The 27,886-nt window shown below is 47.3% G+C and overlaps 1 protein-coding gene across 1 annotated transcript in view; it reads right to left on the bottom strand.

The window, feature by feature from the left end:
- Positions 1 to 25,038, bottom strand: part of DDR2 (discoidin domain receptor tyrosine kinase 2) — a gene marked incomplete at its 3' end in the record, with an annotated part of 45,888 nt that extends 20,850 nt beyond the window's left edge. The window contains exons 1-6 of the mRNA XM_080690417.1: positions 24,948 to 25,038; positions 4,736 to 4,838; positions 3,162 to 3,393; positions 2,770 to 2,917; positions 2,324 to 2,429; positions 55 to 238 (exon numbers count right to left, since the gene is read on the bottom strand). Coding sequence (XP_080546543.1) covers positions 55 to 238; positions 2,324 to 2,429; positions 2,770 to 2,917; positions 3,162 to 3,393; positions 4,736 to 4,838; positions 24,948 to 25,029 — 855 coding nt within the window. The 5' untranslated portion in view covers positions 25,030 to 25,038. The remainder of the gene's footprint in view (positions 1 to 54; positions 239 to 2,323; positions 2,430 to 2,769; positions 2,918 to 3,161; positions 3,394 to 4,735; positions 4,839 to 24,947) is intronic.
- Positions 25,039 to 27,886: the final 2,848 nt, after the last annotated feature.

The following is a 27,886-nucleotide window of genomic DNA, read 5'->3' as shown; positions in this document are numbered from 1 at the left end:
GGCCCGGCCTTTCTCTTCCTGCTGGAGGAAGTCTCCACACGTCACACCACTGACCTTCATGGTAGTGAAATTCCTGATGCGGTCAAACTCAAAGGTGATTTCGATGTAGCCATGGGTGGTGCTCTCGTTCCTCCAGCCCACGTAGTCGTAGCCCGGCCACACATGGTACTCATGGGTCTGGGTGAAGTCGTCCAGGCCGGACACCCCGTCCGTCAGCTGGCCCAGCCCTTCAGTCATGCTGCGGCCAGGAGGGGAAGAGAGAGTGTGGGTCAGGTGCACGTTCACCCACCAGCCGTCACCAGCAGCCTCACCCTGGGTTTTGCAAGAGCTGGCTCTCTTGGGTGCTAAAGTATTAGAAAACCTCGAGTTTACCTTATAGTGATGGTCCATTTACCCTTGCTTCAATGGAGAATTAACAATTCCATATAAATAAGCATTACAAAAAATTCAGCGCCTACCGCTTTAAGGGCAAAACTTTGAAATATTTTTTTATGTGAAAAGCTTTCAATAACCTATCATATCCTTGCCTATTCTATTCTATTCTATTCTGTTTATTTATTTAGTTTTATTTATTTCTCTGGTACTGGGGATTGAACTCAGGAGCACTCTACCAGTGAGCTATACCCATACGCCCAATCCCTTTTTATTTATTACTTATTTATTTATTTATTCATTTATTTATATTTGTAAAACTGAGGATGGAACCTAGGGGCATTTTACTTCCAAGCTACACCCCCAGACCTATTATTTATTTATTTAGCAGTACTGGGGATGGAACCCAGGGGCATTCTACCTCTGAACGACACCCCCAACCATATTTTTTATTCTTTATTTTGAAACAGGGTCTCACTGAGTTGCAAAGGGCCTCACTAAGTAGCTGAGGCTGTCCTCAAACCATAATCCTCCTCTCTCAGCCTCTCAAATGCTGGGATGACAAATGTGTGACACCACACCCGGCTTAATAGAAGGTTTTTAAAGTTTAGAAGAGACATGTTTGAAGCTGTGCTTTAGACAGCCGTATGCAAAGATGACAGTGGAACGGACTGAACCCCTGAAATCTCCTGAACTGTGAGCAAATGAATCTCCTTCCTCTAAGTTGTGGTCATCAAGTATTCTGGGTCACAGCAATAAGAACGCTGGCTGAAACAGAGATAAAAGAGAATCGTGAGCTGGGTGTGGTGGCACATGCTTGTAATCCCAGCATTTGGGAGGCTGAGACAGGAGGATCACGGTTGATAGCAGCCTCAGCTACTTAGTGAGGCCCTCTGCAACTCAGTGAGACCCTGTTTCAAAATAAAAAATAAAAAATAGGGCAGGGGCTGTAGCTCGGAGGTCAAATGCCCCTGGGTTCCATCCCCAAACCCACAACAAAACAAACAAACAACAACAACAACAACAACAACAACAACAACAACAACAAAGAGAATCGTGTTGGGATGGGCTCAGAGAATGGGAGAGGTGGGAACATCTCTTGCCAGCTCTGAATTCCTACTGTTTAACGATGCTCCGCCGGGGCTCTCCACTGACCTGGTTCAGGTTTGTCTATTGGTCTTAGCTCCTGTTTCTACCATATCAGACCTTTGTCCTCAGCCCTGTTACTTCTTCTTCCTTCCCTCCAATTTTCTCTGCCTTAATCTCATTTCATCCCAGAAACTCCCCTTGTTTATTACGAGTCTTAATACATTTCTTGTTTTCACAATTTCTCAAGTGTTTATGTTTATGGATTCCATGCTTCCTGAGCTTATTGACCTACCCCGTTTATTATGCATTTTACATAAATTATTATGGCCCTTTGTTTCCACAATGAAGCCAACATTTGTGTCAGAACACATGCTATATAGCCGGGCATGGTGGTGCATATTGTAATCCCAGTACTTGGGAGGTTGAGACATGAGGATCTCAGGTTCACGGACAGCCTCAGCAACCTAGTGAGGTCCTCTGCAATTTAGTGAGACCCTGTCTCAAAAGAAAGAAACAAACAAACAAAAAGAATCAACCAAGGCTCGGGGGTGTAGCTCAGAGGTATTACCACTATCACACACAAAAAGAACATATGTCTTGTTTAAGGGTCAGAAATATGGCTGCCACACTTAAAGTCACACCACCAAGTTCAGCCCTTGCTTCGTGTAATTTACCACTGATTTTCCTGTGTGATTTGCTTTTCTTCCCAAAGTAGTTCAAGTTCTTTGGGAAGAAAGACTACACAGAGTGCTTTTGGACTAAACAAATTCCAGCCGGTTAATTGATTGACTATTACAACACAATATTCTATTCTGAGTACCATTTTCTCATTCTGATCATTAAGGTTTCCCAGAATTATTACCTGTACCCAACAGCTCCATCATAGACAGAATCGTTCAGATAAATGATGGTGCCTCCAGGGAGTACAAGCTGCTGTCCAGCCGGTGCATTGTAAGACACCAAGCCATCTGTCAAAGGAAAAGAGCCGTCAGGTGCGCCTGCCACCCAGACTTCAGGGAGCTGTGGGAGCCCTGGGATGTCACTGAGTGTCTGCTGGGGCTCAGTCTGGGTGCGTGGGGAGCCCCACGGAGGGCAGCAGAGTAATGGCTTTGAGTGAATGCATGATCCAGGTGTGGGCACTAAGCCCTGGGTGGGTGGACTTCTGCTGTGACCCAGAGGGAACCACTTCACTCCAGGGGCCATCGATCCCATTCCTCTCTGATTGGATTCCCTCTAGTTCCCAGGTGTGGCGGGGAGGGTTAGGGTTTTTTTCATAAGGTCTCTGAGGTCCGGGTGCTGGAGACCTACCTAGCCAGACGCAGCCATAAAGCTCCACCCTCATGCACACATTCATGGAGTGGTCGGTGACCGGGATGAAGCGTACGAATCTGGCCACAATGGGCGGCTCCAGGTCCTTCAGGATGATGTCATAGGGGTTACTGTTCCCATCCAGCACCTGAGGAGAGAGAAGAGGAAGAGTAGAGAGGGCATCAAAACCATGCTTGCTCTCCTCTTAATTCAAGGAACAGGATATATACACCTGGCTTTCCCAGCAGTCTGAGAGGCCTGGGTGCCATCTCCTTCACCCTGGGCGCCATTTGCAAAAGCATGCCAGGTCTGCAGAGGCACATACTTCCACAGACAAGCCGGGATTTTCCTCTAGCCCGAGTCAAAATGGCGCGGACACCGCTTTCTCCTACCTGTTTCCCATGCCGGTTCCGCCAAGAGATCCAGCGAGTGCCATCCCGACTGTAAGTGATCTTGTACATGGGCGCAAACTCGATGCCGTGACCCCCTGCGTGGCGCCCCTGGGTGCCCACGAGCGTGAGAAAGTGCAGGGTGCGCAAGTCTATCTGCAGAAACTCCTTCAGGTCATCTGGTTCCACTGGGACCTCCGGACACCAGGCTCCATCCCCTTCTTCTGAGTCCAGCCTGAGAGGCGAGAGGTGGGGAAGAGGGAGCCACGGTGACACCACAGAGCTTTACTAACCCACAGCAGTGCGAATTGCCCATCCCGTCATCGCTGCGAATTAGGAATTGGCAGGAAGCCGCAGCCCTGCGCGGGGAACCCCACAGGCTGGGGCTCCAGTGCAAACCTTTGGCTGCCCCCACCACTATTTTGCCTCCACTATCCCTAGCTGGGGTCAGCTTCCCCTCTGCAGCACCACCCGCAGCTGGAGGCCTTTGGATCACACGTAGCCCCTTTTTTTCCATCTTAATTTAGAGACTTTAGGGAGAGTGGGGCCCCCTCCATCCTTGTGGTTCCCTATGGAACCGTTCCCCCCACTCCACCATCCTCCCTCCAATTTTTTCAGACTTGGCCTAATGAAGCCGCTGCTCCTGGCTCAGATATCAAGTTGTGGGAGCGAGAGGGCGGGAGATGGGGATCACCAGTGTGGGCTTCCCAGGGCAGTGGAATTTTAATGAGCAGGATGGGTTAGGACGACCACCCACCAAAAGCCATGGAAACCTCTGGTGAGGCGGGGGTGGGGGAAAGGAGAGGAGCCCGTCCTTGGTTGGGAGAGTGGTAAACAATCTCCTTCATTTTATTACCTCCAGGACGAGCTACCACTGAGCAGAATTGTGAAACCTACCAAGGGAAGGCTGAGTTCGGGACCTCTACTTGGAATGGCCGTCCTCACCAACGGCGCCCCCTCATTCGTGGCTCCCTCCAGCCCCACCAACCATCACGCTAAGATTCCTATCATGGGCAAGGTTTGCCAGGGCTGCTTGCCTGATGGGCTATTCCATTTTCAACAAAATCAACACCTTCCACCAAAGGAATTAGATTCCAAGAGGAAGAGGCCCCCAACCAGCAGAGGAGTTTTAGAGTGGGGAGTTGATTGCTCCACACCACCCCTGAAATCATGCCATGGAGACCCTGTTTCTGGGTGGGGAAGGAGAGGGGGAGCTTGTCAGAGGTCTCTCTGCACAGTGAGTGATGTTTTTCTGACATGCTCCCAGAGTCCTGTGTGATCTGCACACTCCCATCCTGGCGCCTTTGCCGCCTCCTGCACGGCTCGTAGGGAAAGGTCAGGTAAAGTGATTCTGTCCATACCAAGACCCTTGGTGTGGGTGGTGTGGCTTGGGGCCTCTGGTTGGGATGAGGTGGCTGGCTAGCACCTGCCCTGGTCTTTCTCCCTAAAAGCACATAGGGCAGGACAGACCGACTGGACGCCTTCTTCACGCTCGCCAGCCTGCCCCGCTGCTGGCGCCGGGGATCTGTGGTACCCAGGACATCTCAACTACCTGGCTGGTCTTCAGGCCCTCTCACCTCCCGTATCTGGCAGCCGTGGACTCTGACCATTGGCTGGAAGCCATGATGTCCTCATCTGGGATGTGACCTCCGGACATGCCCAGAGGGTAGCGGCAGGTAGCTGCAGGAGAGACAGGGAGTAGAGAGGACTGACAGGTCTGTTTTTTCACCTCCAGAGCTCCCAGGGAGACTGCTGGCCACTGAACAGGGAACGAGAGGACGCACGCCTTTCTGAATCTCCGGATGATGTCAGCTTGGACCCCATGATTCTACTACATTGCTCTTCTTGGCTCTGACTCCAGCACCATCTAGGCACCCAAGCCTGACCTTGGCACGCTCTGTGAAGTGATGTCATGTGGCGTAACGTGGTGATTCATTGCCTTACTTAATAACAACCCCAGGGGCCTGTCCACACCCCCTTACTAGCAGATGTAACCATTTGCCTGATAGGTTGGGTCCCTTCCCCCTCCCCTACGGGACTCTGCAGCCAGAACAGGAGGTAGAGCCCCAGAAGCCAGAAGCAGAGATGGGGCAGACTCCAGATGTCACGAGAAGACCGGCTTCCTCCAGCCTTGCTAGCCTCACCCCAAGACCCTGGCTACATAAATACCCCTACTTCCTCTCTTTGGCACAGCTCTGCTGACCAATAGCCCCCTCTCCTCCAATATTGGTCAGCAGGCCTCCACCAGGAGCGACAGACGGTTAATTAAAGGGCCCGGTCTCACACTCCTTTGCTGGATTTTGCCTCCTTTGTGACCCCTGACTCGATTTCAGTGCTACACTGCCCAGCAGCAGAGATCCGTGCTCAGGGTGGATAGGTCCCTGTGACCCCCAGGGTTTGTTTTTCCTGGGTAGTCAACTGTGTGATACTGCGAAGCACACCAATACACCCCCTGCCTCAGGGACTGGACGCACGTTGTTGGCCCTATTAGCACCAGGTCTGGCCCCTGGCCAACAGCAATAACCACTGGGACGGGGGGGTGGTCCCCCGCTTTCCACCAAGCCAGAGTGACAGAGACCGTAACCCTTCTGGATGATACAGCCCCAGAGACAAAGCATGTGAGAAGCTGGCTTTTGAGTAATACTATCAGGCAGCAGAGGAAAGCGTTCTCTGGGAGACAGGAAGCCGAGCTACACCTCCAGCCCTATTTTTTTTTTTTTATTATTCTTTATTTTGAAACCAGTCTTACTGAGTTGTGGAGGGCCTCACTAAGTAGCTGAGGCTGTCTGCGAACTGCAATCCTCTGGTCTCAGCCTCCCAAATGCTGGGATTACAAGCATGCGCCACCATGCCCGGCTATTTTTTATTTTTTAATTTTTAATTTTTTTGGTGGTACTGGGGATGGAACCTAGGGGCATTCTACCTCTGAGCTACACCCCCAGCCCTATTTTATTTATTTATATTTATTTATTTATTTGGTGGTACTGAGGGTGGAACCCAGAGGCTTTCTACCTCCAGGCTATACTCCCAGACCTATCTTATTTTATTTGGAAACAGGGTCTCGCTAAGTTGCTGAGAGCTTCATTAAGTAGCTGAGGCTGGCTTCGAACCTGTGCAGTCCTCCTGTCTCAGCCTCCGAAGCGTGGGGATTACAAACGTGCACACCACGCCTGGCTATTTTATTTTTTATTTGGGAACAGGGTCTCTCCAAGTTGCAGAGGGCCTCACTAAATTGCTGAGGGTAGCCTCGAAGCTGCGGTCCTACTGTCTCAGTCTCCCAAGTACTGGATCACAGGCATGTGCCACCACGGCCAGCTGATTAAAAAACATTTTAAAACTGTATGTCCCACGAGCCGGGCGTGGTGGCGCAAGCTTATAATCCCCCGCGCTTGGGAGGCGGAGACAGGAGGATCACGCTGGCTTAAGAGACCCTGTTTCCAAATTAAAAAAATATATATAGCCGGGCGTAGTGGCGCACATTTGTAATCCCCGCGCTTGGGAGGCAGAGACAGGAGGATCGCGCTGGTTCGAAGCCAGCCGCGCTGGCTTAAGAGACCCTGTTTCCAAATAAAAAAGTATAAAAATAGGTCTGGGAGTGTAACCCAGAGGTAGAAGGGCTTCCAGGACCCCCAGTACCACCAAAATAATAATAATAATAATAATAATAATAATAATAATAATAATGATAATAATAATAATTTAAAAAAATATATTAGGTCTGGGAGTGTAGCCTGGAGGTAGAAGGGCTTCCAGGAACTCCAGTACCACCAAAAAAAAAAAAATTGTATGTCCCATGAGATAATAATAAGAAATGATCAGTCATGTAGGGCTGGAAAGAGAACTCATGATGAGAAGGGAAAAAATTAAAACTGATTCAGAAAGCAGTGAAATGTGAAAAGACAAGCTTTGAGTTGGAGGAAATTGCTGTAAAGCATATCTTTGATAAGCGTTAACATTCACAGCATATCACTCAGCCATAAAGAAGGACAGAGTTACATCATTTACAGGGAACTGGAGGGAACTGGAGAACGCTACGCTCCTGAGGTGAGCCAGTCACACAACAAAAGAAACTGGATGCTCTCCCTAACATGCGGAAGCGAGGGAGAAAATGGGTCACAGGAGGAACTCTAGACAAGGAAGGAGAAACCACAGATGAGCCAATAAGGCGACCTGAGGGGACGGGAGGGGGAGAGGAGATTGTCTAATGTACACGACGTACATTCACAAACACATCAGAGTCAGTCACTAAGCCAAACAGGAGAAGGAGGGAGGGAGAGGGGATGGGAGTAACTGGGGAAGGGCCGAACGAGTGAGGTGTGCATGGACGCCTCCACATCTTGTTCCCCATTAAGATGTATAGATACAATTCGCCAATAAAAAATTAAAAATATTCAGTGCACAAAAGAAACGGATACAACCCAATGGAAAAAAAATTATATTAAAAATGGGTAAAAGGCTCCAATAGATGGATAATAAGCCTAAGAAGGAATAAAAGTGACCCATAGTTATGTGGAAAGATGCCGGACATCACTAATCACCAGGGAAGTGCGAATGGAGATCACCGTCGCCTCGCGCCTGCCTGGAGGACCACTTCAGCACGAGACGGAGAGCAGGCGTCGGTGAGGTGTGGGCTGCGGGGGCCCCCACCACATTGGTGGGAAAGGAAGGCAGCGGGCACAGCCACCCTGGAAAACAGAACCGGGGCCCCCAGAGGCCAAGAAACAGAACCCTCGTACGCTGCAGGAACTCCGCTTCACGGCTCCAGATGCACGTACACACACGGGTACTATATGTGACATACATGTATAGTGCACACACACGCCTAGATACATGTGTTATTATTAGATTGGCTGACATAATCAGAAGAGACACAGACCCACCGTGGCATCCGCAGGCTGGAGGGGCAGGGAGCAAGCCTGTCTATTTATTTATTTATTTTTGTGGTCCTGGGGAATGGAACCCAGGGGCATTCTACCTCTGAGCTACACCCCCAGCCCTATTTTTTATTTTTCATTTTGAAATAGAGTCTCACCAAACTGTAAAGGGCCTAAGTAGCTGAGACTGTCCACAAACTACGATCCTCCTATCTGAGCCTCCCAAAGGCTGGGATTACAAGCGTGCGCCACCATGCCCGGCTCTCCCCAGCCTGATTTTTTATTCTTTAATTTGAAACTGGGTCTCACTGAGTTGCAGAGGGCCTCACTAAATAGCTGAGGCTGTCCATGAACCACCATCCTCCTGCCTCGGCCTCCCAAGTACTGGGATTACAAGTGTGCGCCACCAACCCTGGCCAGGAAATAGATTTTCAATAATCAAGTAGGTGCAACTCAGTTGTCTACATGATGACATACATTACCTTACCAGATACCACTCCTTTGGGCAAAGCTTCAAGGCATGGTGTCAGGATAAAGGAGATCTGCTTTTTTTTTTTTTTTTTTTTTTGGCGGTACTAGTGATTGAACCCAGGGGCATTCTACCTCCGAGCTACATCCCCGGCCCTATTTTTTATTCTTTATTTTGAAACAGGGTCTCACTGGGTTGCAGAGGGCCTCACTGAGTAGCAAAGGCTGGCCACGAACCTGCGGTCCTCCTGTCTCAGCCTCCCGAGTGCTGGGATTACAAGCGTGAGCCATACCTGCCTGGCTTCTCTTTCTCTCCCTCCAAATACCCTATGGACTGCACCCTTCTTGGGATGGCACGCATGCGCACCATGCTGTGAAGCAAGGGGGCAGCATCCACAGGAGGGACGGCGAGGGGCTGCGAGCTCCACCCTGCCAACCATACAACTGAAAGCTTATGGACTGCTATTTCCAAATTCCCCACCTAGTGCTTTTGGACTGTGGTGGAGCCTGGGTGAGTGAGACCGCTGAGGACAAGATCATGGATAGAAGGTTGCTGTGTAGACCATGCGTGCAGTGACCGTAGATAGGGGGCTGCTGTGTAGACCATCTGTAGACAGACCATCTGTAGAGTCAGGTGGAGGCTGAGAAGCGGGGACCAGGAATGCAGGAGGGGGCCAGGGGACTCAGAGTGAGCTAAGTAATAAAGCGGGTGAGTGAATCTCCCAGGGCCTCACAGACGGCCCAGGGAAGTGGACACCTGTCTTGGATGGCTTTCCGCGTCTACTGAGTGCATGGAAGCAGAGGACCCACTGGCCCGGGGCCGCCCGTGTGGCACTTCTCAGGGTACCAGTGAGGGTTCCCACTCAGGATGCCTATTCCGGGTGACTGTGGAGAGATTGCACCACTGGCAGAGCCTCAGGACTGCCAAGTTGGCCCAGCTGCTAAATGTCAGGTCCCTTTCTTGGCCCAAGCCCCCTTCCTTATTCATCAGATCCTACCAACCCATCTTCCTTGTCTCCTGAAATGTAAAGGAATCTTGAGAGATGTGGGTACTGGGGAGGGAGGGAACCCACAGGAAGCAGCAGCTCCCGAGGCCCCCGCTGTGCCGCCTTGAAGGTTTCTTGCGGCTTCTGCTACCCACCACTCTCCTGGACAGAGACACCAATGGGCTGTCCCAGTTCCCAGAGTGGAAAGCTACCAGCGCCAGCCACAGTGGGCCCAGTGGGTGGCGTGAAGGGGAGCGGCTGCCACCGGTCCCCAGCTGCTCCAGAAGTGGTTTTGAGGCTCTCCTGCCAAGGCTGAGCCGCTGAAAGGGCTGCCTGTTCCAGGATGTTTACCATCGTGCTCCGAGCACAGGCTCCAGGCTCCCCGTCAGTGAGGATCCTCTCTGTACAGCTTCCAGGAAAGCACGCACAGAGCGCCAGCCCTGGGCAGGGAGCTGGCCCGGCCCTCTCTGGGCACACGCAACTGATAAGGGGTTGTCAGATTCAACTGGGGCCGGGCAGTTTATGCTCTAAAGGAACATCTGCAATCGCAAAGCTTTACAGCCAGGAGGAGGATGCAACACCCCAACCCTCCGCGGCTCCAAGCTAAATACAGAACCCCTGAGGCCGGGAAATGTCAGCTGATTTGATCCAGGACACACAGGTGACCAGGGCAACCAGGACCAGAACTCAGGTCTCCTGAGCCCTAGTCCTTCCTTCTTCAACCATTTCCTTCCTTCCTGCCCCCCCCCCCCGTCTCTCTCTCTCTCTCTCTTTCTTTTTCTCTGTGCTGGGGATTGAACACAGGGCCATTCTACCTCCAAGCTACACCTCCAGCCCTATTTTTTATTCTTTTTTTGTTTATTTTATTTTATTTATTTATTTATATATTTTTTGCTGTACTGGCGATGGAACCCAGGGGCATTCTGCCTCAGAGCTACACCCCAGCCCTATTTTTTTTATTCTTTATTTTGAAACAGGGTCTCATTGAGCTGCAAAGGTCCTCACTAAGTAGCTGAAGCTGGCCATGAACCCAGATCCTCCTGTCTCAGCCTCCCAAGTGCTGGCATTACAAGCGTGCGCCCCCACGCCCGGCCACCACCATGCTTTAGTTCTTCCAGTTTCATTAAGGACTAGGCAGAAGCTGGGTGTGAGCGCACATGCCTGCAATTACAGTACTTGGGAGGCCGAGACAGAAAGATGGAAGGATTGAGGACGGTCTTAGCAGTGCAGCAAGATTCTCAGCAACCTGGCAAGACCCTATTTCCAAATAAAAAGTGAAAAAGGGCTGGGAGTGGAGCTCAAAGTAGAATGTCCTGGGTTCAATCCCTAGTACTTCCCCAGTCCCAGTGAGTGAAAAAAAGAAAAAGGCAGGCAGGCAGGCAGGGCAGTTGAATCAAAGAAGCTGGCCCTTGGACTCGGCTTCCTGCAGGTTCTAGTTAGTTGGCTACTTCAAACAGATTCTCTGTGTAGGCAAATATCTATACCAAGAAATTTACCTGGCAGGGGGCAAGCAGGGTTCCTTTCTTTCATCTATGGGGTGCAGTAGGTCTATTTCATTAAGACTTTTTTTTCCAAATTGAAATTCCCCTTACAAACAGCCCTTGAGGACAGCCATAATCTTGGAAACCCAAAATACTTTCCAGAAACAATTACTGCAGGGTCCCAGAAGGGAAGTCCTCAAACCTCAGTGGACCTGGGGGACCATATCAGACAAGATGCTTTTCCTGGTTAAGTGGTTCAGTGAAGACTTCATGGTAAAATAGCATGTCATTTCTGATGGGGATTGAGCCTGTATTGATTGTTAATAAAAGCTGTATTAATTGCTAATAACATGTTTTCAGCTGGGTGTGATGGCCACGCTTGTAATCCCAGAATTCGGGAGGCTGAGACCGGAGGATGGTGGTTCGCAACCAGCCTCAGCTACCTAGTGAGGTCCTCCACAGTTCAGTGAAACCCTGTTTCAAAATAAAGAATAAAAAATCAGGCGGGGGGTGTAGCTCAGAGGTAGAATGACCCTGGGTTCTATCTCCAGTACCGCAAAAAAAAAAAAAAAAAAAAAGCACAAGTTTTTTTAATATAATTTTTTTATGATACTGGGGGTGGAACCCAGAGGCTTTCTACCTCCAGGCTATACTCCTAGACCTATTTTATACTTTATTTGGAAACAGGGTCTCACTAAGTTGCTGAGAGCCTCACTAAGTAGCTGAGGCTGGCTTCGAACCTGTGTGATCCTCCTGTCTCAGCCTCCCAAGCACGGGGATTATAAACGTGCACTGCCATGCCCGGCTAAGAAAAGTTTTTATACTTAGGCAAAACAATAAAATAATTTTTTCCGTCTCTAAGCTGTCAGCCAAGGGCTGTAGCCAGGGTTGACCTCGGTCAGCTAAAGTTGGCTTGTTAGCTCAGCTGGACACTGAATGTTAAAACACAGACCCCCCACACTTAGAAAAATAATTATATAGATTCTCACAACAGTTTAGACTAAAGTTAAAGGAACAAAGCAAGCGATATTAATTACTAATTACAATATAAATGACTAATTACACAAAATAGTTATAGCCCCAAACCTTCATATTTTCAAAGACTATGTTCCTGTGTTTTTCTTTTCTTTAGTATAAAACAAATTTTCAAGCAACTTCTAGCAGACAGAGGTAGGGAAAGGCTGAGAGCTCATCAAGGACACAGGCGGACATTACATGTCTTAAAACTTCAAAGCGGGCATCTACCGTGTAGCCCCTGACCTTGCCAACCAAGTAACACATTTCGACCAGCGATCTAACAGAAAAGGCTCACACAGCAGAGATTGCTGGCAGGCCTGCACCTGCTTTTGGTGGGAAGAGAGGACTGTTGGCTAAGCAGGATGGGAGGAAGGAGATAATGAATTCTTATAAAAACGTTACGTGTTCAGAGACCTGAGTCTTACTTTCAAGGCAGCCCACTGCGTCCCTCTGGCGTGGTGCTTTGGTTTGTTCTGTCCCTTCTTTCTACCTTTGTAATAATAAAACTTCGAATATGCTTGCAGCAGTGTAGTTCTTGCTATTTATTTCTAAACCAGCTAAGAACAAGAACCCATGGTAATATCTCAAACCGCTACACTTTAGCCCAAAATGGAGGTTAAAACAAAACAAAACAAACTGGAGCCGGGCGTGGTGGCGCACGCTTGTAATCCCAGCATTTGGGAGGCTGAGACAAGAGGATGGTGGTTTGTAGTCAGCCTCAGCTGCTTAGACCCTCCTCAACTCAGTGAGACACTGTTTCAAAATATAGAATAAAAAATAGGGCTGGGGGTATAGCTCAGAGGTAGAATGCCTCTGGGTTCCATCCCCAGTACTGCAAAAAACAAACAAACAAACAAACAAAACAAAAAACAAAAAAAAGAAAGAAAAAGGAAAGAAAACCGGTAGCAGGAAAGTCTAGAGGTGAGAAAAAAAAGTGGGGCATGATTTGAAATCAAGATAACAGCCCTATGCATAGAACTGGACTCTGCTACATCCAAGTTAGGAGAAGTGGTCTCCAAGCCTCTGCCAACAGCACTGCCCCCTCCTTCATAATTTTGCCAAGCAGGGGTGTTGCAGAGATTTTTGTATACTGTATACAAAGAGCTCAACACACTTTATGAGATGTAGTAGGACTCAGTAAATGATGGAGGGGGAGGAAGAAGAGGAGGAGGAGAGGGAATTATTTGTTTTAAATATTCCATTCAGCCGGGCGTGGTGGTGCACGCTTGTAATCCCCAAGCTTGGGAGGCGGAGACAGGAGGATCGCGCAGGTTCAAAGCCAGCCACGCTGGCGTAAAAGACCCTGTTTCAAAAATATAAAATAGGTCTGGGAGTGTAGCCCAGAGGTAGAAGGGCTTCCAGGAACCCCAGTACCACCAAAATAAATAAATAAATAAATAAATAAATAAATAAATAAATAAATATTCCATTCACTGCTTCTTAAGCAATTCGGAGGTTTTATGACTCTAGAAAGGTTACTTAAGCTCATACTCTCAGTTTAATCACCACAATGGTTCTTGTTTATAAGAATACTCTAAGAAATATATGAGTCTGTATATGTCAAGAACTTAGAGCAGTCATTATGCAACTTATTCCAAAGTTGGGTAAAGATTAAAAAAACAAGCAGTTGAAGAAATATGGTTTAGGGGAAAGAGAACAGGCCTAATAAGATAAGCTAGAACTAAGGTTAATATGTAAAATATATTATATTTTGTTCTAAGCCCTTGGCTGGTGATGGATTTTTTTTTTTTTTTTTTTTTTTTTGCAGTACTGGGGATGGAATCCAGGGGCACTCTACCTCCAGGCTACACCCCGAGTCCAATTTTTTATTCTTTATTTTGAAACAGGTCTCACTGAGTTGCAAAGGGCCTCACTAAGTAGCTGAGGCTGTCAGGGAACCGTGATCCTCCCGTCTCAGCCTCCCGAATGCTGGGATGACAAGTGTGCCCGCCACGCCCGGTGGTGATGGATTTTAAATGTGGCTCCTAGCCACAGTTGAGATTCCTAGCAGTGAAATTAAAAAGTGAAACATAATCAGGTAACAAGGATCACCGTGGCCACAAAGCCAAAGGGTAGAGTGGCTAGCCTGCAGGGACCCACCCTGCCTCCCCGAGAGCAAGTGCGGCAGCCGGATGAGATTCATTGATCAAGAACTCAGAGGTGTCTGAGTGCTAATGAGGTGCTGAGGCTGGAGTCCTTAGGGAAGGGAGGCTCTCTGCAAACACTCTGAGCCACTGGCTGCATGCCGGGCGCGGTGGCACACGCTTGCGATCCCAGCATTTGGTAGGCTGAGACAGGAGGATCAGGTTTGCGGCCAGCCGCAGCTCCTTAGTGAGGCCCTCTGCAACTCAGCGAAGTGGGGCCGAGCCGGTTCCTACCTCAGGCTGATATGGAATAACACATACATATTTGGGCCACCGAACGCATGACGCCACCCATCTCCTGTTTTACTCATCTGCCTTGGCCCCCCGCTATTTAACGGGGTGTCATTCCATAGCTTCCCAATATCCTTGTGAGATCCAGTTTCACGTGGCGTCGCCACACTCCTTTTTGCAGAAAAATACGGAGGAGGCTGAGAGTTCTGAGACTTCCTTTCTTGCCTTCCCTCTCCTTGTTTCTCAAACATTTATGGGTTGCCAAGCCCCGGGATCGGTGCCAGTCATGAATACACAGAGATCGTCACCGCGGCAAATAAGATAAAGGCCCAGCTCAGACACAGCTCCAAATCAGGGGCGGAGCTGCATATTTCTAAACAGCTCACCACCTCCCGTTTACGTCCATTAAAAACCCTCAAGGAGCTGACTGCACTTTGGTTTTACATCAGTGTGTTTGTGTCCAAACCACCAAAGGTCAAAATCTGGGAGGCCTATCGGGCTGTACACGTGCTCTTCTGAGACCTGCTAGCTACCTCCAAGGGCAGAGTTGACAATCACACTCTTCTGCTAGAAAAAACACGCTGTAATTGGCATGCTTGGCCTGGGCGCGGGGCCCTGGCCCCTCCTGGAGTTAGGAAGGCCAGAGTCCAGAGCCAAGAGAAGCCCTCACTCCCCACAGGCGGCTGGAATCTCTCTCAGAGACCACAAGAAACCATAATGGTCACCGGCAGCTCTTTTTCTCTTTCTTTCCCTGGGCGGGGAGAAACTGTTGTCTTGTGGTGTTTGGGTTATTTTAACATCCTTCTTTTCTCAAAGTAACAGGAGATTGCAACTGGATATTTGCACGTAACTCTCCAAGTTCCGTTCAGACTCATTTATCACACTCACCGCTGGCTGTGTTGCTTGGCACCCCCGTGGCCACCCTGGGGAGGTGGAGGAAGGAGAGTTTTTTTGCCCCATGCTCTAAGTGGGTGGCCTGGTTTGGATTTGTGTTGTTCCCAAGGGGTCATTGGGCTGGAAATATGATAGCTGCTGGACCCTTTTGGTGGTAGAGCCTACTGGGAGGTCCCTAGGTCCAGAAAGGATGAAGATAATCCTCACAGTGTGCATAGTAGTTCTCCAAAGAGGGTTACTATACAAACCCGCACCTGATCTTCTCTCCCTCACCATGAGAATCCAACCAGTGCCGGTGCCGTGCCCCGGTGCCTCCAAAACCATGAGCGGGACAGGCCTCTTTTCTTTATTACAGTTAAGCTGTCTCAGGATTTCATTACAGCAGCACACAGCTGACTAATACAGTGAGGTAGAGAGGTTTACCTAACGTCACCAAGTTGGACAGGGACAGGGCCAGAAGTGGAATCTCCATCTCTTGACTTCCAGTGTCATGGTCTATTCGCTACACCCTGCTGAAATCACACCGGGCGGAGAGTCTCCACACGGTTTCCACGCTGCCCGTGGCGTGACCCCAAGGGTCAAGAAGAACCACCACGGGGTGGGGGAGAACACGGAAGCTTATTACCTGTCTGAACCTACTCCCCATCCTAGGAGACAATGAACGACAACAGCAAGAGACCCGCGTCTTGGGACAGAAGACTCAGCATCGCATCTCTCTGACGCTGAGCACAGACACAGCCTCTCCCAGGCAAGCGAGGGTCTCAGAATTACATGGCTCCTGCTTCTGGTGCCGCCCAGTACACCTTCGTTCTCGTGATTCGCATGGACGACCGCCCATCCTCTGCTTTTCCGCTGCTGCCTGCGTGCCTTTCTTAGGCTCCTGTGTTACCCCTGCCTCTGTTCGCCTGGCCTGGCAAACCCCTTCAGCTCCGGCTCTAACACGCCGTACTGTTCCGACCAGCAAGGCACTGGAGATTTGACCTAGGTGAGCGGCTCCTAGACAGAAGTGTAAATATACAGCCTGTCTTGATTCTATGGTCTTGGAGCCTCTCCAACTCTTGCCAAGGATTAGGGAAGGTATTGATAAGGAGGAGGGAGAGGCAGTGATGCACGGTCCTCCTTGCTCCAGTGGTAACCAGCAACACTGGTTACGTCTCCATGGTAACCAGCAACACTGGCCCGTTGTCTGTCTGGTCAACATTGCTGGTCCTGCAGACTTTGGGCTTTCTGCTGGGGCAGACCTGAGCTGTGCAGGAGGTATCAAAGTAACAATAGGGTTGGGGATGAAGCTCAGAGGTAGAACACCCCTAAATTCAATCCCCACTTTCACACACAGAGAAGAATTATAATTAGGCTTGTTACTCAAAATAATAAGCTCAATACTTGTTCTACCTGAACTGCAAATCATTCACCAGAGTCTTCTAATTATATCCAAACTATTTTGCAGATTGAAAGATTTTTTCTTTTTGCAGTACTGGGGATGGAACCCAGGGGCATTCTACCTCCGAGCTACACCTCCAGCCCTATTTTTAATTCTTTATTTTGAAACAGGGTCTCATTGAGTTGCAAAAGGGCCTCACTATATAGTTAAGGCTGTCTGCGAACCATGGTCCTCCTGTCTCAGCCTCCCAAATGCTGGGATTACAAGCATGCACTACCACACCTGGCTAAGAAACGGTTTTTTAAAAACTATTAGGATAATTGTTGGGTGTCATTAGTTAAAAGATATTCCTGAATTATGATTATAGCCAGAAACTGCCTCAAATCCTTCACATCTTCCCTCACTGGGTCGCCAGTCACTAGGTTTACCTTCCGGGCTCCCCGTGGAAGTGGGCAGATACCTACCTAGCACTCTGCACAAACTCCAGTCTGTACCAGCACTTCCCAGGTAGAACTTGACAGCCACCACCTCAAGCTGAGACACCACCTGCCTCGCCAGCTGCCTTCCAAAGCACAGACCGTCAAAGGTGGGAGCCGAGAACCTGCGCCTCTTCCTACCGCCACGACTTGGATGCCCTCACAGGATGCCCTGAGCAGACTCAGGGCCCCAAGGAAACAGACAAGCTCTCTGACGGACACAGGACCACTGACCCTCTTGGTATCTGATGATTTTTATAGGTTTATATTTGGATATAGTCAATGTCTTCAATGCCAGCTCAGTCATGCTGACCCAGTGTTGACTACCAGGAAAAATATGCAAAAGTAGCAGAAGCCCCTTGTGCCGCACTTGGACAGAGAAATTACACGCAGCCCCGTCTGCTACACCCCGGTGCTGTCTCCTCCCATTTTCTCTGTGAGCTTGGCCATGTGTATGGGGTATCAACCCACTTTGCTGTTACAAAGTGGGCTCTGTCTGCAACAGTATTTGGTGGATGGCTGGTATAACCAAGATAAGAAAAATAATCAGGCTGTTACCATAGCAACGAAGATAAGCTGAGTCAGGCAGAGAGCTGCTGGGTTGGTGTGGAAACGAAATAAGATAAATAGACACTGAGACCTAGAAAGTTACAGACCAGGGGTCTTGAAGGGGGCCTGAAAGATACCATGTATCCCCTCATGTAGTCTCTGGCTAAGCTCGATAATGTCAGACGAGACCGGTCGTCCTTGAAAGATTTGGAAGCATGAACTGAACACAAGACCTGGAGTCTGGTGGGGGTAGTGTCTCGTTTCGGGGTACCTCATCACCTTAGTGTGGTGCTTTCTCTCTAGCTTTGCAATAAATCTTACTTTAACTTGGCAATGACTTGTCCCAGATCATTATTTCTATGTGGGTGGAGGAAAAGAACCCATGGGCACTGACACCCAATCTGTCACAACGCTAATACTAAATGCTCATCAACCAAGGCTCACTGCGAAACCTTCAACAACAAGATCAAACCAATGAGTTGATGTAATTGTGTACTATTCATTAAAATTAATGCTTAGTGTGGTTGCTATTGGTCAACAATTTTTTTTTTTTTTTTTTTTTTTTTTTTTGCGGGTCTGGGGATGGAACCCAGGGGCATTTGACTTCCAAGCTACACCCCCTGCCCTATTTTTTATTATTTATTTTGAAACATGGTCTCACTAAGTTGCAGAGGGCCTCACTAAGTAGCTGAGGCTGTCCGCAAACCACAACCCTCAGGTCTCAGCCTCTGGAATGCTGAGATTACAAGCATGCAACACCATGCCTGGCTGGTCAACGATATTTGACATTTGATAATCAATTAAAATATGTTTCAGCAGCCAGACACAGTGGTGTACATCTCCAGTACTTGGGAGGCTAAGAAAGGAGGAGAACAGGTTCAAGGCCAGCTTCAGCAACTTAGTAGGACCCTGTTTCAAAATTTAAAAAAATAATAAGCTGAGCGTGGTGGCGCACACTTGTAATCTCAGCATTTGAGAGTCTGAGATCGGAGGATCACAGTTCGCGGACAGCCTCAGCTACTTAGTGAGGCCCTTTGCAATTCAGTGAGACCCTGTTTCAAAATAAAGAATAAAAAAAAAAATAGGGCTGGGGTGTAGCTCGGAGGTCAAATGCCTCTGGGTTCCATCCCCAGACCTGAAAAAAAAAAAAAATAAATAAATAAATAAAAGGTAGGGGATGTAGCACAGACATAGAATACCCTAGGGTTCAATCCATAGTACCCAAATAGAAAATCTCTCTCTATATCTATCTATCTAATCAATGCTTTAACAATTGGTTGGTTGTATATTAACTTTGCTTAAAACCCAGGCTTCTAGCCTCAAGTTCTACCTGCATCCCATGTGGCCAGCTTATAGGGAGGATCCAGCTGGCAGGGTTTGTTCAGTCTCTCAGTCCCTTTAGTCATCTTCTAGGCTCTTGGTGGACCAGCATGGCCTCCCAAGGAGTCATCCTTAGCCAAGATGAATCTATTCCAGACCTGCTCTATGCTGAGTGGTATGCAAGCCCTAAGGGTCCATCAGCCCCGGGCTTCATGGCTAGACCCTAGCCCTAGTCACAAACTGGAGCTTCTCATCAGCCTCAAATTTTTATCTCTGGCTTACATTGGTAAAACTGGAAGAAATGGCAGAGAGAAAGATTAGTCCTTCGACGTGCTCTATGTTCTCATAGAGATTATTGTAAACCAAGACCTCTAGTCCTTTCTCCCTGCAGAGGCCATGTGAGACCTCACTGCAGAGGCAACTCAGTGAAATGCCTGGCATTGGCTGTCCTGAAAGGACCCATGTGGCTCCAGGATGTGCGCAGCGTGGTTCCCAGCACAGAAGGCTGGCTCCTCTCAAGCGGCTTCCCAGTCTTTGTGACCATCCTGCTCCAAACATCCCACCATTCTGTAAGCTCACAACACTTGTGTTTGGGGCACAGAGCAAGGAGAGTGTAGCACGAGGCAACCCATTCTCAACCACTGGGTGAGAAGAACACAGGGCAGAGAAACGAAAGAATGGTGTTCACGCCCAGACCCGAGGCGTGCCAACTAAGCTCACTGTAAGAAAGCCACAGGGCACTGGGTTCATTCCACCAGCACTTCTTCAGTCTTAAGGAGTTTGGATCACATTATTGAGAGTATAAAGAATAGCTGAGGCATGCGTGGGGCAGAGCCTGTCTGTCATCCCAGTACTGGGAGGATTGCAGGTTCAAGGCCAGCCTCAGAACTTAGTGAGAACTTAGCAATTTAGTGAGACCCTGTTTCAAATGAAAAAAATAAAAATAGGGCTGGGGATATAGCTTGGAAGTAGAGCGCCCCTGTGTTCAATCCCCAGTAAGCCCCCCCATCCCCCCACACATGCACACAGAGAGAACAGCCTACAGGTAGGGAATCTTTGTGCAGAGTAGAGAGCAATGCATCCTTGTGCTATAAAAAGGGCAAAATAAAAGTGCCCTCAAGAATTCAAACACAACTCAGTGGAACAAATGAACTCTGCCCACTATCGTGGGTGGGGAAGTCAGCAAAATCACTGTGGAAAGCTCCTTGGAATTATGTGGAACAGGATCATATGCTGCCTGTGACCCAGACATTCCACTTCTAGATACAAACCCAAGAACACCGAGTGTTCATTTCTACCATAAACTCTATGCAAGAACAATTACAGGATCATAATTCATAATGCGCCCAAACCAAATCCTCATCCACCATAGACTGCCCAAAGTATTCAACCAAAGGAATATTATCAACAGTGAGGGTGACCAGGTGGCAACTCATGTTGAACGTGGCAAAGGCCCGTAATCCCAGCCACTCAGGAGGCAGAGTCTGGAGGACCACAATTTCCAGACCAGCTGGGGCAACTCAGTAAGACCCTGTTCTCAAAAATATAAATAAATAGACAGGTGTGGTGGCGCAGCAGCGCTCGGGAGGCTGAGACAGGAGGATTGCACAGGTTCGAAGCCAGCCTCAACTACTGAGTGAGGCTCTCAGCAACTTAGTGAGACCCTGTTTCCAAATAAAGTATAAAATGTGTCTGGGAGTATAACCCGGAAGTAGAAAAGCCCCTGGGTTCCACCCCCAGTACCACCAAAAATAAATAAATAAAAAGGGCTGGGGATGTAGCTCAGTGGTAGAACAGCCCTTAATTCAATCCTCAGTATCCCCCCCACCCCCAAATAGGATGAGTACCATAAACAAATGTTGGGCAAAAGAGACCAGACACATTTATACATCATGTGCGAGTCAGCAATATTAATCTTCGTTGCTAGGCAGCAGGCTTGGGGTTATCTCGGGGTAGGGTGGGACGGAATGATGAGAAGGACCATGAAGAGGGCTCTGAAGTGTTGCTAGAGTTCTGTGTCCTAATCTGGGTTTTATTAAATTGGACAGGCTCAGTTTGTAAAATTCACACAGTTGAGCCGGGCGTGGTGGCGCACACTTGTAATCCCAGCACTGGGGAAGCTGAGACCGGAAGATCATGGTTTGCAGACAGCCTCAGCTACTTAGTGAGGCCTTCTGCAACTCAGTGAGACCCTGTTTCAAAATTAAAAAGACTATAAAAATAGGGCTTGGTAGTGTAGCTTGGAGGCACAATGACCCTGGGTTCCATCCCCAGTACTGAAAAAAAAAATTCACCCAGTTGCACACATGAACTATATCTGTTTTTCCGCTGTTTTGCATTTGTAGAAAAAATGTGGAAGGTGAGCAGTTCTCCGCCCGTCCCTGTACCCAGCCCCTCATCACGTAGGTGGGCTCTCACACTCTGGCTCTGACCTGACCGTGGGGCTGGCTCTGGACAGCGAGGTCTCAACAGACATGATTTGAGCAGTGATTTCTGCCTCCTGCTCTGTCCCTGTGCTATTTCCTTGGAAATATTCCCAGGCTAGTCTGTGGAAGGAGAAAGCAGAGCATGCCAAGTTGCCCTGGGCATCGGAGCCAAGGCCACCGTAGGTAAGCCAAGAGCCTCTCAGATATGCATGTGAACTAAGACAGATCAGAGAAGCATCCAACGAAGCCCAGCAGGAACCATCAAATTACAAGCTCATGAGTGAAATACATGCTTGTTTTAAGGCACTGAGCTGTAGATAGGTTGCTAAGCAGTGTTACTGTGTAACAGAAAAAAGATGCAAGGTATATTTCAGGTAAAAGTTAAAAATATGTGTGATATGAAAAATATGATAATCGACAAATTTTGCTTAAAAGATTCCTCTCACAATTCTGTTTTGAGCATTGTCACACCCAGTAAGAAAGAGAGGGCACCGGAGATCCCCAAAGCCTCACAGGACCTCCACATCAGAGTCAAGCCCGAGACAGCAGAAATAACAGATAAGCCAACCTGCAGAAGGCCCCCAAGGGATCTAAAATGTCTTTTCAGCCTGTAATCCTAATACTTGAGAGGCGGAGTCAGGAGGATCGCAGGTTCAAGGCCAGCCTCAGCAACTAAGCAATGCCTTCTGCAACTTAGCAAGACCCTGTTTCAAAATTTAAGAATAAAATAAAATAGGGCTGAGAATGTAGTGCAAAGGTAGAATGCCCCTGAGCTCAATCCTCAGTACCGCAAACAAACAAAAACAAACGAACTCTACTGTTTTTCCCAGAAGATCCAGATGCAAATGGTTGCTTCTTTCACTTCCAATTTTAAATGAATGTGTATACTCCCATGGCCAAGTTGGTTTCATCCCAGGAAAGCAAGGCTGGCTCAACATATGCAAATCAATACATGTCATTCACCACATCAATAGAACAAAGAACAAAAACCACATGATCATATCAATAGATGCTGGAAAAGGATTTGACAAAATCCAACACCCTTCCGTGTTAAAAAAAAACACTGCAGAAAACAGGAATTGAAGAAATGTATCTCAAGATCATTAAGGCAACATATCATAAACCCAAAGCCAACATTGTATTGAATGGGGAGAAACTATGGAAATTCCCTTTAAAAACCAGGAACTTTAAAAATCAGGAACAAGATAAAAATGTCCACTATCACCACTCCTTTTCAATACAGTCCTCAAGCCTCTTGCCAGAGCAATAAGACCAGAGAACGCTATCACAGGAATTCAAATAGAAAAAGAAGAATTAAAATCATCCTTGTTTGCAGATGATATGATTCTATGTCTAGAAGACCCAAAAAACGAAACCAAAAAACTACCAGAGCTGATTAACACATTCAACAAAGTAGTGGGATACAAAATCAACCCAAAAAAATCAGTAGCTTTTCTATATTGCCAATCATGAATCCATGGAGAAAAAAAATACAGAAAAAAATTCCATTCACAATAACCTCAAAACCAATAAAATACCTAGGAATAAATCTAACCAAAGTGGTAAAAGACCTCTACAATGAAAATTATAAAACATTAAAGAAAGAAACTGAAGAAGGGCTTGGAAGATGGAAAGATCTCCCTTGCTCTCGGATGGGCAGAATAAATATTATCAAAACAGGCATTCTACCAAAAGTGAGCTATAGAGTCAATGCAATCCTAACAAAACACTAATGTCATTCTTCATAGACCTAGAGAAATTGGTCATAAATTTCATATAGAGAAATAAAATACCCAGAATAGCCAAAGCAATTCTCAGCAATAAGAATCATGCAGGAGACATTACAATTCCTGACTTAAATTATACTACAGATCTATAATAATAAAAATAACAGTATGATATTGGCACAAAAATAGGCACATAGACCAATGGAATGGAATAGAAAATACAGAAATCCACACACTTATAGTCAATTGAGGTTCGACAAAGGGGACAAACACATACACTGGAGAAAATATAGCTATTTCAGCAAAGGGTATTGGGAAAATGGGCTATCCGGTTGTAGAAAAATGGACCTAAATCCTTACCTCTCACCCCGTACAGGAGTCAACTCGAGATGGATCAAAGACCTGGAACTTAGATCAGAGACTGTGAAGCCTTCAGAGGAGGGCATAGGCTCAACACCCCAACATACAGGCGCAGGTAGTAACTTCCTCAACAAGACCCCCAAAGGGCAGGAAACTAAACCAAGAACCAGTAAGTAGGATGGTGTTAAACTAAAAAGTTTCTGCACATTAAAGGAACCATCAAGAGTCTAAAGAGACAGCCAGTAGAATGGGACATCTTTACCAGCTGTCCCTTTGATTGAGGACTTATATCTAGAATACATGAAGAACTTAGAAGACTATACCAGAAAAACAAACAACCCAATCAAGAAATGGGCAACTGAAATGAATAGAAACTTTACAAGTGGCCATTAGCTACGTGAACAAATGTTCAACACCATGAGCCATCAGGGAGAGGCAGATCAAAACTACAATTGAGATTCCATCTAACTCCAATCAGAGTGCCAAGCATAAAAAAGTCAAAAACAACAATTGTTGGTGAGAATGTGGGAAAATGGGAACTCCTCTACGCTGTTGGCGGGAGTGCAAACTAGTTCAGCTGATATAGAGATCAGCGGGGAGGTTCCTTAGAAAACTGGGAATGGAGTCACCATACAATCCTCTATGCCACTCCTGGGTATCTTTGAAACCAGACAACTACAGTCACATCTGCATACCCATGTTCACAGCAGCACAATTCATAACAGTCAAATTATGGAACCAACCCAGGTGTTCATCACCAGGTGAATGGATTACAAAGTCATGGGAAATACACACAATGGAATTCTACTCAGCAATAAAGAAGAACAAAATTGTTTCATTCTCAAGGAAATGGAAGGACCTGGAAAACATTATGTTAAGTGAGATCAGCTAATCACAGAGTGTGAAGGGTCATATGTTTTTTCTAATATGTGCAAGCTAGGGAGTAATGGGGATACCAGAGGGACACCGATAATGGAGGGGAAACCTCAGTGGAGACAGGGAGGTGGCCTAAGAGAAGGAGGAGAAAGGCTGGTTGATTAATGAAAACACTACCATTGGCTATGTTTCTAAAGGTGAATACACCAACATCAAGTCAATCTCAGTACTCTGTTGGGAAGGGGAGAAATGGGGAGGTGGGATGGGGGCTCCAACTGCTGTGTGCATGTAAATCATTGTCAAGGTAATTTACATTATAATGTGAAATTTAATGCATCAATAAAAGCACATAAACAAAACAAAACAACAACCTACCCTATATCAGAAACGCTTTCACAGTATTCAATGTGTCACGTGAACGGAGAGAAAGTATATTATTTTCTGTTCCTTATTTGGTGATGGTTTGCCACGGAAGTGAAAAAGCAATCTTTTGGGCCCCATTGGTGGCTTTCCCCAAATGACGCGGGCAGCGTGGACGCCCGGTTGCACTGCAGCACGCAGTGGGGGCGGCCGCCTTACCTGGATTGACCTGAGCTTTCGCAGAACTCAAGATGGGCAGCAGCAGGAGCAGCACCCAGGGCATCCTGGGAATCAGCATCATCTCAGGAGATGGACTGGAACCGGAACCTACGGAGCGCGGACGAGGCCGGGGAAGAGAGAGAGAGAAATGGAGGAGAGGTGAGCCAGGCGGACACCAACGCGAGTGGGCATTTTCACACTCTTTTTGGGAACCCTGCAGTGTTTATTTCTGCATTGAGAATTTTCAATAACAGTCTTTGGGAGCTGAGTGGTTCGTCTAGTAATCACCTAATGTAAGAATTTCCAGACCCTGCTAGGTCACACCATACACTCATGGAATTAAAATGAGCAAAACAAGAGTTCTAACATGGTGATAATGGGTGATAACATTTGGCTAAGATACATAGCCAAACGCCAAATGATGGTAAAGCAAAACTTGTATTTATGGTGTTCACTGATGTTCTCACAATTTCTTTCTTTTTTTTTTTTTTTTTTGCATTCTACCTCCGAGCTATACCCCCAACTCCATTTTTTATTCTTTAATTTGAAACAGGGTCTCACTGAGTTGCAGAGAGCCTCACTAAGTAGCTGAGGCTGTCCCTGAACCGCGATCCTCCTGTCTCAGCCTCCCGAATGCTGGGGTCACGAGCGTGCGCCCCACGCCCACTTTACACCATAGGGAAGTGAGATGGAGCGGGACCAAGCTGTACTTGGTCTGTCTGCCGTTTCCCATTCGGTGAACTTCACCTGACTGCCTCCTAAGCCGGACCTCAAGGGACCTTGCTCTTCTCTGTCAACATGAAATGCCTTTTGACTGGAGCTAGAAAGAGACATAGTTAGCACTGATTCCAGGCCAGCATGTCCGTGCCCTTAGCTCAGGGGAATGCCAAAGGGCACTGGCTCAGAGGGAACGCATCCTGCGTGATAAAGAGCCCGCCCCCATGTTCTTTGGTTGAAACCTCCAGCTGGAGGAGCACTCCACACTAGGTCCAGAGGGAGCCACAGCTCATGGGAGGCAGCTGAGCCTGCCTCCAGGACTGCCCTCGCCAGGATATGAACAGGTCACAGTACGCCAGAGAGTTAAATGAAGGCCAGACTGGAGAAAGGCAGCCACACGCAGGGACTCGTGGCTGCCCAGGAGCGAACCAAGGAGTCTGACCCCCAGACGGATCCCCCGGAATAAGCTCCAGTACGCAAGCAGGACAGTATGAGGGGACAGAGCCGGACCCAGGAAGACAGGTGCTCAGACTAAGCGAGGGAGGATGGGCAGGACGCCGAGGGCTCCCTGGAACCTGGTTCTCACGCAAGTGCGTCCTGTGTGCAGGTAGAAAGAGCTGCCCTGGGCTGATCCAAAACGCAAGGCTCGCTGCTGCATCTGTCTTTACTATGGACCTGAAGACAGACCGTGGATACGAGCCGTGATAGACAAGCGAGAAGATGCACAGGGATTTAGATGATACTTTTATGGATGCGAAGAGGAACACCCTTATAAGTGTGAAGCTCATGGCTAACATTCACCTGGAAAAATCACCCCAGCATTTCCGCCCTGTGATCATATGGAAAATAAGCAGGGCAGGAACTCCTTTGGGATCTTTCACTTGAAAAAAACAGAAAGTTGGGTTGCTCGGTTCTCCCCAAGCCCCAGTGGAATAGCCACAACTCATACATAGCGGAGCTCTTTCCCCCAAGTCTGACTGTTACCAAAAGCCATCTTTTGCTCTGAAACAGAACTAGATTTATCTCTCCCTTTAAGGAAATGTCTAGCAAGCAAGCTGGGCATGGTGGTACAGGTCTGTAATCCTGGTACTTGAGAGGCTGATACAGGAGGATCCCAGGTTCAAGGCCAGTCTCAACCACTTAGTAAGACCCTCAGCAACTTAGTGAGACTCTGCTTCAAAACTAAAAATAAAATAAGATTTGAGGTGTAGCTCAGAAGTAGAATGCCCCTGGGTTCAATCTCTAGTACAAAAAAAAAAAAATAGGCGTAATCTGACTTTTCAGCAAGCATCTTGGATATAAATATACACACATAAGTACATAGATACACACATACTAGGTAGTATATATCTCATAAATAATCTCTGAATAAGTTAGGTTTTAAATTTTTTATGCTTTTTCAGACAAGATCAGGCGCATTAAGGGTGGTATGGCTGTAGACTTTTTATACTTTTAAAATATTTGTCAAATTTTTAACCAATAAAAATTTGCTATATTTATCTGCCAGGTGTGGTGGCACACGCTTGTAATCCCCACGCTTAGGAGGCTGAGACAGGAGGATTGCACGGGTTCAAAGCCAGCCTCAGCTACTCAGTGAGGCTTTCAGCAACTTAGTGAGACCCTGTTTCCAAATAAAATATAAAAAAGGTCTGGGAGTATAGCCCGGAGGTAGAAAGCATCTGGGTTCCACCCCCAGTACCACCAAAAAAAAATTGCTATATTTATATCTAACCATATTAATAACTCCAAACTGTTCATATTTATAATTTTCTTCAAAGTTATGTTGATTTAACATGTGTTATGTTGATTTCATATTGTATCTTGGATTTAATGATATTAAAATATTTTCTGTGTAGCTTAAAAAAAAGGAATGTCTAAATTTATCAAACTCACAAATCATTAAATGTGTATCCATATTACAGAATAGATCTTTGCAAAAGTATTCCATGCTGGGTGACTTTGAATAACAAACCTCACATAGAACATTTAAAATACCATTTGGTATCCTAAAATGTTCCATCTACTTACCAAACTCATAAATCATTGAGTGAGTAGTCACATTACAAAATATTTCTTTGCTTTATAAAAGGATCCAGTGCTGGGGGCACTTCTAATAAAAACTCCTTGTAGCACGTTCAGAATATGATTCATATGCCAAAGTCCTGTTGAATCCAGCTTTTCAGGAATACAGTTTGAGAACAAAGTAGAGAAATCATATTGGG

This window comes from Muscardinus avellanarius (genome assembly GCF_963383645.1).
Source record: "Muscardinus avellanarius genome assembly, chromosome: 3".
Lineage (NCBI taxonomy): Eukaryota > Metazoa > Chordata > Mammalia > Rodentia > Gliridae > Muscardinus > Muscardinus avellanarius.
Note: the sequence above shows the minus strand (reverse complement) of the source record. Positions and strands in the feature narration are given on the sequence as shown.